General features: G+C 36.6%; 1 protein-coding gene across 1 annotated transcript; it reads left to right on the top strand.

Annotated features, from left to right (window-relative positions):
• Positions 1-6271: 6271 nt before the first annotated feature.
• On the top strand, positions 6272-8440 carry LOC123874615 (mucin-2-like). Its single transcript, XM_045920104.1, has 3 exons — positions 6272-6380; positions 6953-7149; positions 7349-8440. Exons 1-3 carry the CDS (start codon positions 6272-6274, stop codon positions 8438-8440), a joined length of 1398 nt encoding a protein of 465 aa, XP_045776060.1.
• Positions 8441-16122: the final 7682 nt, after the last annotated feature.

Consider the following 16122-nt stretch of genomic DNA (forward strand, 5'->3'; position numbering starts at 1 on the left):
ATTAATTAATAACTGTGCTTTTGTCTTCCATCTTGATTAGTGACTTTAAGCCAAAGATTAAAACTATCCGAGCGCCCGAGACATGCTAATATACAGTTTCATTAATCCGGGGGACCAAAATAATTTTAGGTTTGGTGGGAATTAATTACAGGCCTGTCCCGGCCTTACGTTATCTTGAAATTTGAGGATTTGGGACATCGATATAATTATCTCAAAAGCAGTGATGAAGCTAAAATTAAATTTCAGTAGGTAGGTACGAACGGTTCATAAATGATTTGTTGACATTGTACTGAAACTTTTCGTAAGTTTACCAAAGTTTAGGTTCAAATTGTCTTTATCAAATTATTGCCCATATTTCTTCAGTTTTTATCTGCTCTCGAAACTACAAAACTCAGGTACTTTAAAATAAAAGCTAAGATCGCTTTAAAGTTTGAATAAAGTATCGACACCTCCCACGTAAGTTGTTGTATCCCCAAAACTACAACTTTTCAGTAGAGCGTTTTAAAGATATAAATTGAAATTAAAGCTCCATTTTTCAATATATTTTTGTGAAATTCGGTATCTAGTTATAGTTTACAGTACTTTCACATATTCTGAAAGATAATTTATAGAAATACTTCACATTTCTGAGATTTTGTTCATACAACATTTTACTGCGTGTTTCATCTTTGTAAAATGTTGTATAAGATACTTACAACAAATTACGCTGGAAAAAACGGGTTGAGTGTCATCGTATGTGTTAAATACAACAGTGTACATCGTTTAAAATTTAAAAAAAAATGTAGTATGTGTAGTCCGATTCATCATTTCCAACCAATGGATGTCCACTACTGGACATAGGTCTCTTGTAGGGACTTCTATATGCCACGGTCTTGCACCACCTGAATCCAGTGGCTCCTTGTGACTCGTTTGATGTCGTCTGTGCACCTAGTGGGAGTCTGTCAACGCTGTGCCTTACAGTGTGAGGTTCCAGCACCTTGGGACCTCAACGTCTATGGGTCCTTCGAATTATGTGCCCCGGCCATTTACACTTCAGCTTCGCAACCCATTTATGCCGGTTACTCTGATTTTCCTACCGATATCCACATTCCAGATTCGATCACGTAGAGAAACTTCAAATATAGCTCTTTAATTGCCCGCTTAGTGACTCTGAACTTTTTTATGAATTCCATTATAATATGTGACCATATTATCTCGGATCCATAATATGTCATCACTGGTAACACGCACTATTCGAAGACTAATTTACTTTCCGTACGCTGCCGCCGATTCGGATTCGTTGGCTGACCTGTTTCTTGAAATTGCACTTACCTACCTGGTCCAGGTACCTGTTCCAGGCTTACACACTTTTCTATAATTTCGAGTGCAGAGCCCTCAACGATTACTGGGTGGGCCGAGACATAAGAATTAGAGATAAATTTCGTCTCACTCATGTTCATTTTCAGGCCCAGCTGTTGTGAAACTTTGCAAATGTCATTGAGCTGTAAATGTAGAAACTCTGGGAAACAAAATGAGGTTTCCCAGAGTTTCTGCGATAGTGACTATGTCATCGACAAATCGAAGGTGAATTTCTTTTGATGTTAATGTCAAGTTCATTCCAATCCAAGCTTAAAGATAAGGACGTCTTCCAAAGCAGCGGTAAAGAGTTTCAGAGAATTATGTCTTAATGTGCACTCTGTCACTGCAATTGGACTGGCCTAGTCTGGTCCTATGCACATGGTGTTTTCGTACAGGATTCTATTTCAGCATTTGTATGAACAGGCAGTTGTTTCAGCATCTCAATAGCAACCTTAATACAGCCCCAGTTTCCACCAAATCAAAAACTTTCTCATAGTTTACAAACGCTTAGCAAAGAGGCAGATTATTATAATAGCCTTCAGTTATATTATGCATAACATGTCGCAGCTTATGAATGTGACCTTAAGTGTTAAGTGTGTGCTTAATCTTTTTCAGAATCAAGCTTGTTAGGGATGCTGAAAGTCATCGAACTTATTATTATGAACACAGCTTGATGAACAGCTTATAGACATGGCTTAGCAGCGAGATGAGTCTATGACTCTTCTTGAGTAATGTTTGTAACTTTGTAATTTCGTTATGCAATGAACTAGATTAATTTGAATATAAGATTCACTAACCTTTTGTGCCCACATTACAACAAATAAACCATTACTTATTATTTATTACGGCATTATCGCCATGACGGGATTGAAAATCCATAGAGAGCCATACTTATCTCGTATAAACTGGCATCTGGGATATCTTGGGTATAGTGTCCCGTCAATTTAGCTCTGGGATCTTTAGCCAAATCTTTAACAAGTCTTTGTTTTGTGGTGTATAACTGTCCATAGAACTTCTCCACTTATTTCAAGAGCTCAAGTTTAGCTGAAATGAGGTGTTGTCAGTTTTTTGTCGTATCAGCAGGCCCTGTTTAGTAGACAGATCTTTCGTGAATACTTTTGAGTTCCTGTTCCGCTCTATGGTATCTTTAAAACGAAATTAAAGATCCATAAGTCACGTGTTTGTACAATAGAGATCTGCCAGTAGGTAGGTGCATCTGCTGAAAACTACAGTATCATTTCAGGCCTTTTTCTGGTCATGAGCTTTAAAATCATAAAAAAAATATTTATTATTTTTGGACGATAGGCCGTAAAGAAATTGGACTCCACCACCTGGCAGGTTCTACCAACCTATTTATTGGAAAGGTAGGCTCTGAAATAATATATTGTAGTAGTGATTTTTTTTTTATTATATGGTAACCTAGTGGTATGATGAGCCGATTAGTTATTTCATTGACTATCATAGGTTTACGTCGCCATCAAACTAAATTTTAGCATAGTTTTATTGTATGCAATGTCGTATGTAAGAAAAAAAACAATGTCATAGCAACGTAAAATATAGCATGTAATCATACAACCAAATTTTGAGAAATAAATGCCGAAGTAAAATGTTGTATGTATCACTTAACACAAAATTTATTATAATTCTGCAACGTAAACGGTTGTATGTCATCATACAATACTGTTTTTGGGTGTCCTCAACGACGTAAATTGTTGTATGTATTCTATACAATAGTTTAGCTTGGCATCACTATTAAATTACTAAAATACGATAGTGAAATAAAAAAATGCAAACACAACCGTGACATATCAATGTCTTGAGTTACAAACATTTCATTTGAACTCCGGCGTGATCTGTTGTATCTGTCACATACGAGGCGCAAACGTGCGACTTCACCCCACATAAAACGTTGTAAAGGTCGATATGATATTTTACGTCGTCCTCGTTTGAAAAATACAACATTATACGCCTCATAAGTACTTTAAAAAACAACATTTTTAGGATTTTTTTTAATTGAACATATAAAATAGATAAAAATAGACATTGTTATGTAAAAAACGCAAAATGGCAATTTTGTGGCTTACAACAACTTACGTGGGAGGTGTCGGTATGACCTTAGACGATATTAAATAGCTTCATTAGGTAAAGAAAATAACTGACAGTCATATTTTTTTTAGTAAGTTGCTACTTATGCTCTTTGATTTCTTCTTCAAAATGCAACCTTTTCTTAACCGACTTCAAAAAAAGTAGGAGTTGGTTTCCAGAAACGTGCTCAGGGTATAAAGTCAGGGTAAGCAGGTACCTACTTTCTGGTAAGTCGTAAAGAATAATGAGTATTCAGCTATTTAAAGGGCCCTTAGTTATTGCATATCTTTGATTTAGGATATCAATGATTAGGTGCTCTGAATTCTCTTAACCCACGTCTCCATAAAACTTACCTTAACATCTACCTACATGGAAAGTACGAATTTAATAGTGACTGTGAAATTGGTTCATGTCACTTTAGTACTTATGTCTTTGGTTTAAGGTTCATTTTATTATTTTACACTATTTTCACCTTCTAACGGGTTAATGTACAAAACAAGGGTCTAATGAAAGGAAAATCCTGTATAGTCCAAGAGATCACATTCTCAAAGCCTAAAACCTTTAAAGAAAGAATTCTTACCCAATATTGCTTTTTTAGAGTAGACAGACTTAATTGACTTGCAATGTAATTAATTTAGAAAACCCCAAAAATGGCACAATCCAAAAATTGACTTACATTATCTAGAATCTATACAAGAAAAAACACATCCGTTTTAAGATCCTTGCCTGGTAACTACTTTCGCTAGATGACCTACGTTATAGTTTCCCTTTTCCTTTTGATTAGCTCGATTGCCAAACGCCAATCTTTAAGAGGGCTCTCTCCGTCACTCGTTTCATACAATCGTAGTTCCAATTTCATTTGAATATTAAGCAACCAAAGTCCATGAAATTTTTCACACATATTCTAGAAACTAATATCTGTGTCTGTGGTTTTCCATATTTCTGTTAATACATATTATATTCGGTTTCAAAGTTACGCGGTCTTAAAAATTCACATACAAATCTTTGAGCCCCTGTAATTTTAAAACTACATATTTTTAGAAAAATCTAAAACACCACAGACACAGATATTAGTTTCTAGAATATGTCTGCAAAATTTCATGGACTTTGGTTGCTTAATATTCCAATGAAATTGGAACTACGATTGTATGAAACGAGTGACGGAGAGAGCCCTGTTAATACTGAAAAATCAAGATTTTTGGTTATGTGATACAATACTTACTTTACTTATTACTAGATGATGCCTGCGACTTCGTTCATGTGGATTTAGGTTTTTCAAATTTCCGTGGAAACTCTTTGATTTTCCGGGATAAAAGTAGCCTATAAGTTAATCCAAATTTTTAGTCTATCTCCATTCCAAATTTCAGCTAAATTGTCCAGTAGTGTTTGCTTGAAAGACTAACAAACATACACACACACATACACACAATTGAAATATTTGACTTAAAAAAGTGTACACTGTGTTTAATAGTTGTTCTGAAATAAAATCTTTAAATCTTTGAAGCAAGCGTGACTATATTAACACGCGCAAAGGGATAAGACCAAGTCATAACCTACATTTAACGGTCGCCCCTCGGCCTATTCCCAGTAAATTATAGAGGAATAAAATATCGGTGACAAGAAAGAAAAGTTACAGCCACTAAAGGGGCCAAGGGACAGTCGTCGGACACACAAGATTTTATTACTCCAAATACAAAGGACGAGACCCTCCCACGATATTCTTTGGGGACGAAGCAAACAAAAAAATTCAGTCGAGAGAAAAATGTGTCAACACCAGAGAGACATTTTTCTCTTCTTTGTTTAGCAAAATGATATAGGTACGTATAGGTACGTACCTATATCATTACGTACGTATAGGTACGGTAGGTATTTTAATTATCTTAGCTAACTTAAACGATAAATAGATCGCAGTTTTTTAATTTTGTAGTTTATAACATCTTTTGTGTTTATTTCTTTGTATTGTTCTGTGAACTAAATAAACTTTTATTTATATATTTAGATATACTTTATCAGAGAAATGCATATCTAAGCGACGCTATTTGCCCACCGCTTTAGACCTTCTGGAGTTAGATTTTTTCACTAAGAAACTTTTTCATTAGACATCTGCTAAGAAAGTCTTTTTAATAATTTAATCCTTATGGGAGTAAAATAGGGTTTGTGAAGACCACGCGGGCAACTTCGCGTAGATAAGCTAGTATTTGATATGATTACCTAAAATTATGATCAATGTTGTTGAATTCCATCATAAATTAAATACCTACATAATTAATTTTAGTACGCGAAAAGCTCGATGAAAGATCGAAACAGTTTTAATGACAAATGTGCACAAATTAATAATAGCTTGATAAAATATTAGCTCTATCTATTATTTTAGTGTTAAAGCATAATAATTTAAACAGTTGATTTATGGATTGATCGCATACAACGAGATAACCAGGAAAAGTAACAACGCATTTTTGTTCAAATCATTTTGAACAAAAATGCGTTCAAACATTTTCAAATTGGGTATCATTGTACCTATCTATAAGTACTTTTTGATTGTCAATTGTGGGATTTGTAAAATAATGATCTAATGCTGATACTTGTTGAAAGAATACGTCTCCACTCTACTTCTGTGGATACGCACTTTTATGTTTCCATTTGCATAGTCGTGTGCTCTTGCTTCGGCGTAAAACAGCCTTAATATCTTGCATAAATCATGATTTGAGTATTTTTTTTTAAAGCACCGTATGTAATAAAAACTGCATGCATTAATTACCAAATTATCTTAATACTAATACTGATGACTTTTAAGGCGCGGACAAACGTAATTATTGATTTTGCCTACTTTAAAAGGGGGGGTCTTCCAATGTTGCGCTTTCTTGCTGACACTACCCAAGAGCCCGTTGAAGAATTGCCAAGTAACCCCAGACCCAAACTGACCGACACTACACCGAAGATATCCCAGATATCGGCCTGTACGAGATTATTATTTCTCTCAAACAACTCAAAAACAACAGTTTATTCATCGATATTCTCTATTTTCTATAAGTAATTCAAAAATCTATCCAAAAAAAAATTGTGCTAAAATAAATCACGACAATAATCAAGTATATTCTCCTTAATGGGGATTTAGTTAGACTATTCAAAAACTCCAACATAATCCGATAATTGATTAATTACTGCAAATTCAGATCCGATTAACTTTGTCGTTTCATCGATATCTTAATAAATATGAAAGAGGATAAATATTAATGTAATCCAGTGCGTAAAAAGTTTTCAATCATGCATCGTTACTGTCTTTTGGTTCTGCTTCTTTGTTACAATGTTTTATGTATTCCTGAGAAATGTGTGACTTACAATTTTGAAGAAAACCAGAAAGTTAACTTCACGAACAGCTATGGAATCTGTCATGGAATGAGCACTTGGGACGTTGGACAGTACTCATCTTTGTCCATAGACAGCCCCCATAGAGACAGTAGCCTTTTTATAACACCACGGACAACTTTAAGCTGTATTTCTTCTTTTAAATTCTCTGTAACTGCTGCAGGGATATTCGAATTGAATGTGTTTATGGAACCGGCTGTAAAATCAGATCAGATAACACTTTTGGTCTTCCAATCTCTTCCCGGCGCGAATGACGCAACAGTTGGTAATGCAGTCCTTTCGCCTAATGACCCCAACTTTGTGCCAGGCTGGCAGACTCTGAGACTGAATATTGTTGGTCGAGGCACACACGAAGGATATGTAAGTTTTTTTGTTGCTTTTACTATTATTATTATCTTTGTAAAGCTTTTTTTTTTTAAGAAACAGTTGGTGTTAACCACTTGGAAAAGACCCATAAATCAATATGAATAATATCATATGAACTAGGAATTTAAAACCCCAATTTAATATATTTTATGTCTATTTATTTGTAGTGATAAAATAGATTTTGTCATTTCAGATAACACTTCTTGGTATGGCTTCTGAATCATCAACTGTATTGGTGGACTCGTTTAGATACATCGCACCAAAGTATGATGAAGATTTGTGTATAATTTATCCAGATAAAAAGGCTACTACTGAAATGCCTGCCGAAATAACTACGATACCAGTTACAGTAGAAAAATCAACTGCAACAGCAAAACCAAGTACAATTACAATTCCTACGGTCACAACTGAGAAACAAAGTACACCTACGATACCAACAATACCTGAAACAAGTACAACTGAAATACTGACTACTATACCTGAGGAACCAAGTACAATTACGATACCCACAATACCTGAAGCAAGTACAACTGAAATACCAACTACTATACCTGCGGAACCAAGTACAATAACGATACCAACTATACCTGAAACGAGTACAACTGAAATACCGACTACCATACCTGAGGAACCAAGTACAATTACGATACCAACTATACCTGAAATAAGTACAACTGAAATACCAACTACTATACCTGGGGAACCAAGTACAATTAGTTTACCGACAATACCTGAAACAAGTACAACTGAAATACCAACTACAATACCGGGGAAACCAAGTACAATAACGATACCAACAATACCTGAAACAAGTACAACTGAAATACCAACTACAATACCTGAGGAACCAAGTACAATAACGATACCAACAATACCTGAAACAAGTACAACTGAAATACCAACTACTATACCTGCGGAACCAAGTACAATAACGATACCAACAATACCTGAAACAAGTACAACTGAAATACCAACTACTATACCTGCGGAACCAAGTACAATAACGATACCAACTATACCTGAAACAAGTACAACTGAAATACCAACAACTATACCTGGGAAACCAAGTACAATTACTATACCAACTATACCTGAAACAAGTACAAGTGAATTACCAACTACTTTACCTGGGAAACCAAGTACAATAACGATACCAACAATACCTGAAACGACTACAAGAGTTACATCACCAAGTTCAACTACTGTTACAACAAGCCCTTCTACCCAGAAACCACGCCTCTTTGTATCTATTTTGCTTATAAAAATTAAGAAATTCTTTAGATAGAATGCGTAATGTCCATTGAATTAGGAAAGTTTTAATTTGCAAACATAACGTTACCAATTTTTTCACATAGTCATTTTAATAGAAATTTTGTATTAAAATCAAGATTAAAATCAATATGCACATTCACAGTATGTATTTATAACCTATGAGGATCTGGGAAAGTATTTGTATACACATTATTATAACGAATTTTTGTTTGTTATTTTTATTTACAGTTGTTATTGCTATAGATATCCTAAAACATTTTCTTTTCATTAGATACTATTGCTTACCTATGAGTTTTTATTAAAACATGTTATATTGTATTAATTATATTATATTAAAATATACTTATTATATTACATCAAAATTATATGAAAAGTGCAATTAAATAATTTATATTCGTTATTCAAATATTTTTCGAAACTCGTTTACGTAAACGTTTAATTTACTTGTCACAAGTACTTATATTAAAAAACTTGGTGCGTGAGACTGACTAGCACTTGCTCGGATTTTTTGTCTAAATATATTATGTCTGTGTCCAGGTTGTCAATTAAAGCTTTGTGCCTTTCGCCAAGAACGGTTCACTCTTCGAGCCGTCAAATGTAACACAGACAGACAGTCACACTCTCGGATTAATAATATTTATTAGTATTTTAAGTAAAGTATAACGTAACACCATTTTTTTACAATATTTAATTGTAAAAACTATTAACTTTCACAACACTTCTGTTATAACTGGATAGTATTGTTAGCTACTTGGAAAGTACTTGAAGTTTTGAACTCCACTGTGAAGACATCAGAAAGCTTCTTAAATATCTTTTCGCTTTTGAAACTAATTGTTGTTGACTAAGTTTATAACTAGACACCTGAGAATCTTCTGTGACAGCTTTATTATTGCCTTATTTCTCTACAAACGCGAAATTTTCTAAAAAGATGTACTATTGCTGTCTTTTACCGTACCCGAAAGAACGGGACCCTAATACTAAGCCTCTGCTGTCCGTCCGTCTATCCGTCTGTCTATCTGTCAGCGGGCTGTATCTTGTAAACCACAATTGGTACAGTTAAAATCACAGAATGTATATTTCTATTGCCGCTATAACAACAAATAATATTTTTTTAAAAAAAACCGCAATGAAAATTAAAAAAATTAAAAAGTATTTCTTGTACGATGTTACGGAACCCCTCGTTTGCGAGTGTAACTCGCACGTGACGGAATTTTTCTTTACCAAGGTCCCTTTAAAATAAATATCTCCTTTCATAGTACCTCCACGTTTTAAATACCCCAATCAGCCGTCCTTTTTTTACCAAGATGTAGGGTTTGTAGAATCAGAGCTTGTAAGTAGAGTGATTTGTTATTTATTGTTATAAATTTGATACAGTCAAGAACATTTAAGAGCTATATTACTTTGGACTTGGGATAGGTCCCATGGCCAGCACAAATCTAAGCTCAGCTAGGGGCTTGGCTCTACTAGAGATCTCATAACTTTTTAACAGTGAAAACATTATGAACTTGTAAGTCTTGGCTACCTTTTTACATGAAATGTTTTTGGTGGGATATTTATTGTGCGAAGATATTAAGTCGAAGATTACCGAAAACTATCTAAGCGAACAAGACATGCTAATTTATAGTTTCATTATCCCAAGGGTGGACCCTAGAATATAAATCTTAGCTTTGTAGGAAATTAATTACAATGCCGTGTGAATTTCGCTTTATCTTAAAATTTTAGGACTCGGAGGCCCTGTTTCCTTACATCTTAGATAATTAGAAATGTTTTATCACACTAATATTATAAAGGCGAAAGTTTGTATGTGTGTGTGTGTGTGTGTGTATGTTTGTTACTCCTTCACGCAAAAACCACTGGACGGATTTGGCTGAAATTTGGAATGGAGATAGATAATATCCTGGATTAGCACATAGGCTACTTTTTATCCCGGAAAATCAAAGAGTTCCCACGGGATTTCGAAAAACCTAAATCCACGCGGGCGAAGTCGCGGGCATCGGCTAGTAATCCATATATCCAAACATTAAGTATATATACCTACATGCGAAAGTGTGTTTGAGTTGTCTGTCTTTCTACTAGCTTTTCACGGCCCATCCGGTTAGCCGATTTTGACGAAACTTGGTACATAGATAGCTTGCAACGCCGAGACGGACATGGGCTACTTTTAATACAGGTCAGGTACAGGGTCAGTTTATATCCCGGGGACGGATATAGGCTACTTTTTATGCCGGAAAATCAAAGAGTTCCCACGGGCCTCCTAAAGATCCCTCCGCTTAACCAATTTGTATGAAAATTGGTTCCGAGGTAGCTTACGTACCTGTAATTGATATAGGCAACTTTTTATCCCGGAAAATCAAACAGTTCGCACGGGATCTTTAAAGACCTAAATCCACGCGGATGAAGTCGCGGGCATCCTCTGGTATATTATTCAAAGGTGAATTCCAATGGCTATAAGTATGTAGCTACAGTTAAGGAGTGCTGACTCCTCAGTAGAAGGCTGCCGCCGCGCTGACCGCTGGTGTGAGACCGCCGCCGCCAGCCGCTGTTGTCTTGCAGTGAAGCCGGTGGTGAATTGAAAGTCGTTTAGATGAGGTTTTGATTTATTAACCGAATTGTACAATTGTTACTTGATAATGAGTTCAATTAAATTTATATAAAAATGATTCGCGGTATTAACGATTGCGAGGGTGAAGCGAGTTGGAGCTTCTACGCGACGCGTTCGTAGGGTTGCTTGTAGAACCGGAATAACGCTATTCCTGGGGGATGATATATTTATATGCAGCACCGCGTGGGTAGATTGGTGGGGTCGCTCTACAGTCACGTAGGCCTTGGAGCTTCTGGTATTCGTCACTAATGGATGTCTGGATTTTTGCTTATCGCTGCAGTTTAGAGTTTTTGTACATTTACGCCGTCGCGACGATGGTGCCACAGATATGGTTCCCATGCTTTGGACTGATAAGCTGTGTGTCTGCGACATGTTGCATCTTTCTAATGGTTACTTGGGAATAAGTTTATCTTTTAAAAGCTTTTAAAATGTTTTTGTTGATGTAGGTCTGTTTACAATCTATCCATTTGCGATGTCTGGTTTCTTGACTCTACTAATACTCTCGATTTGAATATCAAGTGCACAGAACAGTTTCAAATATCAAAGGTTTCAAAACGTCAAACACCGTCTTGAGCAAACTGAATGAGACGCGCGGTTAAATCACGCCCTATTCATATTCAAATTACTCATTTCAGAATTGAGAACTTGAACAGACCTTTTAAGGGCTAGGACACACTATTCTTTTTTTCCGCAACCGGTTTTTTAATAGCCACAAAACTGGTCCTTGGTATACGATTATCGCCGCACATGAATATCTCCAGCGCCAGATGAGCGCCAATACTGGTGACCTCTCAAGGAGTTTTAAACTCCGACCCAAAAAGAGGGGTGTTATAAGTTTGACGTGCGTATCTGTGTATCTGTCTGTGGCATCGTAGCTCCTAAACTAATGAACCGATTTTAATTTAGTTTTTTTTTGTTTGAAAGGTTGCTCTTAGCTATAATCCAAGAAAATTGGTTCATCCGTTTGAAAGTTATCAGCTCTTTTCTAGTTACTGTAACCTTCACTTGTCGGGGGTGTTATAAATTTTTAATTTACACTTGTAGCTTACAGACCTCGACTACTGAAGGCCTTTCCCAAAGAGCGCCTCCACAACCGGACCTCAGACTTTCTCATCGAACCACTTTCCACCACCCATTTTTACCTTCTGTTACTATTTAGAGCAAAACCGCAGGCGGTCGCTAGTCGATAATATTTATCAGCCCAGGTTGATTTCCGAATCGCAATTTTTTCCGACAAACAGCCGCTTGCGTTTTATCACAGTGTATTATAAGACTTATGTCGAATAATTCAATTTAAGGTAAATCACAGTGGCTTCTTCGATCTAGCATTTCACTGGTGTAATAAATAACCAGGGTTAATTGAGGAGCTCGCAATCAATAGTGCTTTGATTTGGACAGTTGAAATTTTTAGCAATCTTATCTCGCTGAATAAGATGGCACACAAATACATTCATTATTCTAATTATTTTATTATTCTAATAATTTAATTATTTTTATTAATTATTCTACGCAATCAGGCCGCCTTTGCACACAATTGTTTTTTCTGTTTTCTTCTTTCTGTGTTGTGTTCCTTCTTTACATGTGTTTTTGTGTGCAATAAAGACTTCTATCTATCTATCTACATTTTGAAAGCAAGTACGCTTATACTGGCAATTGAGATTATTTAATTCCAGGCAATTTAGTAAATTATGACGTCACGACCATATAATGTGTGGTAAGGTAAGATACCTGACATTTTGGAGAAGCCCTTCTCATATTAGGTTCGGATGGGTTCAATAGGCAATTATGTTTGTATGTATCATTCTTCCACGTATACATAATATTATAATAGAGCATACAAAAGAGGGCTTCAACACTCTATGGGGTATGATTTGACAAAGCTATGGGGCTATATAGGGCTTCATATAGTTTTTTGTGTTTTTTTTCAGGTTATTATCTTCTACATATCATATAAAAGGAGAAACTGACTGCATAATCAGCGTATAGCCAGAGTAAATTATTCCTACCCTTATTCTTTGAGACAGAACACATATATTTTCTTCTGGATAAGTAATTGGAGTCAATCTAAATGGTCTTCCGCCTTTACATAACAGCGTCAGGATAAAGAGGTTTACTTTTTACATCGACGCAGTCACCCGAAATAATGACAGATAAGTGAGAAACTCTTTCAAATACTTCGGTTCCGTACTTACATCTTACGATTAAACATTTTCTTTTAGTAAATAGATTTTTTCACAAGATCTTCTACTTATCGTCAAATTGTCATATCTGTACAATGTCACATGAGGATTTACCAGCTTATTGTTGGCTTGTTGGCTTATTGTTGGCTAGGTTGGGCAGCTTTTGGGAAATTAAGTCAAGTCTTCTCATCGTCAATTCCTCAATGCCTGAAAACAAAAGTCTTTAACCAGTGTGTCCTTCCCGTCCTCACCTATGGTGCTGAAACGTGGACACTGACAAACGGCCTTGTCCACAAATTCAAAGTTGCTCAGCGAGCTATGGAGAGGGCTATGTTAGGAGTTTCCTTGAGGGATAAGATCCGAAATGAGGAGATCCGCAGGAGAACCAAGGTCACTGACATAGCCCAAACTATTAGCAAGCTGAAGTGGCAGTGGGCAGGCCATGCTTGTCGTAGAGGCGATGGCCGTTGGAGCCGGAAAGTCCTTGAGTGGAGACCGCGTTTAAGCAAACGTAGTGTGGGACGCCCTCCAGCACGATGGACCGATGATATTAAGCGGCTGGCGGGAAGTGGCTGGATGAGGAAGGTTGAGGACCGGGTGTGGTGGCGCTCTTTAGGGAAGGCCTATGTCCAGCAGTGGACGTCCACAGGCTGATGATGATGATGATGATGTTGGCTTGTCACTGAGTTTGCTAGGGTCAGCACTCTAGCAAATTATAGCAAACGGCTAAGAGATCACGTGAATTAAATATCTGTGAATTATAATATAGATGAACCCGGCTATACTCACGCTTTTTCACAGGGATTCAGTTGCAACACGAGCTGATTCCCTGTGAAAAAAGACCTAATTGACACTAGTCGGGCTTACACCGACTAACTTCGTGACTATAGCCGGGTTCATTTATATTTATAATCGAAATCACTCACCATAGCTTAAAAGCTGTGAAGTAGCTGTGGTTACGGAAGTAGACAAAAGGGATGTCAGGGTTCTATGTATCCTCTGACTAAGGAATCCCAAAACAGAAAAGGTAAGTAAGCAATACAAATAAATAGCCTCATGAATAATGCCACCGCGTTTATGTGGAGGACGGGAGGTGTTTCGCTCTCCGACGCTCATTCGCCACAGACTTAAACTCTCGTTCTAGTAATGGCGGATAGTTTACGTAGTGGCTCCATATCTATAAAATAGATGATACTAACCAAATGATAAGGCTGTGATAGTCTAGTGGTTAGGTCGTCCGCCTTCTAATCGGAGGTCGGCAGTTCATTAAATATCACTTGCTTTAATGGTGAACCCTCCATGCAGAGCATGCATATAGAGTGACGAGACGCCGGAACACGTATAGTGCTCTACATTTAGTAAGCGTAAGCGACGTATAGTAAGCGACATCAAGTAAGCGACGTATAATACGCGAATTATAGTACGCGACGTATAGAATGTGACACGTATAGTATACCCGCACAGCCCCCGCTCTAACTCGGTGCGGGCTAGCGCGAGTGTCGTGCGGGTATGCGAGTCCCCCCCCCCCCCCCCCCCCCCCGCCGCGCCTCAAACCCCGATTGCCATCTCGACCTATACTACTATACCTACGCGTACTATACCTACTGCTTAAATCATGATAATGTAGTCCAGTATCCAACCCAACGAGAAGCCTACGTTGACTCCCCAGCAACACTTCCTGAAGTCACCAACCTGGATTCTGGAGTGAGTTCGGCTCGCTGGGGTGATCTGGTGGGGAGCCGCACCATCGGTCTCACGTAAAACGGATGATTAAGTTTAAATGCGGAAAAAAAATTGAAGATGCGGCAAAGCTGTGGCTCAACGTTATCGCTATAAAAAAATAGCCGTGGCCCTGCGGTAGCAATCTAAATAGAATAGAAAAATTGGGTTCTGTGAAATGATGACATCTACTTAATTTTAATTACGTGGATAATTTAGGGACGTAATTAAAAGTTATTAGAACAATTAGAAAATAAAAAGAGCATGGCAATTTAAAAACAATTCCATGTTATTTGAGCAAAGATAAATTTTAATAAGGGTCGTCACCCATTCGTCTACTTCAATGTCAACTTAAATGGTCGAGAGCTTTTTCTTGTACCAAAAACAAAAATCTAAGAACTGGGTCTAGTAAAGAATTAAGTCCAATCAAATCAACCAAACCAACAAACAAACACACTCCGCATTTATGATATTATGGGTAGTGATAGGGAGAAAAAACTTTGTTTAATTTAAAAAAATGGGTGAATTTTTGTTTTTTTCGAATTGAATTGAAACAGGTTTGCAGATATTTTGAATCCGCATCCGTAAAAGCTCCGCATTAATCGACGCGGATGCGGATGCGAGTATCCGTAAAACCCCTAAATACCTACTTGTTATCAATTAACTGGTTGATCCTTACTTGTTATCTTGATAATATGTAAACTATTCGCTAACTCGGTGTTAATTTAAAGTGTTACATAATACTTCAGATTATGATAATTTACTGAGAATAATAATAAAAAAAAAATACTTAAAAAGTACTGACAACATGTTCACAACAAGTTCGAAATAAAGCACAAAACACGAAAACTCGATAAAAAAAAAACTATCGTAATTTTTCGATACGATAGAAATGGCTACACTTTTTAATATTATTTTCTTGGTAGGTATAAATATGTCGGGATGTGTGAGCAATTCGTTACATAAAAATGTAGATCGACGCAATCGGTCTATTCGATTTAGATAGATAAATTTGATTCGGCGGAGCAAATTGACCAAGTGATCAACAATTTCAATATGCAAAAATATATTTACGCCCGATGAATTTTATCGTGAACAAGCTGGGTTCCGCTACTTTGCACGGATTTAGGGGTTTGAGATCTTGTTGGAATTTATCGAAATTGAACCCCTAGGGTTTTCAAGGAACAAACTAGG

The sequence above is a fragment of the Maniola jurtina genome, chromosome 18 (genome assembly GCF_905333055.1).
Source record: "Maniola jurtina chromosome 18, ilManJurt1.1, whole genome shotgun sequence".
NCBI lineage: Eukaryota > Metazoa > Arthropoda > Insecta > Lepidoptera > Nymphalidae > Maniola > Maniola jurtina.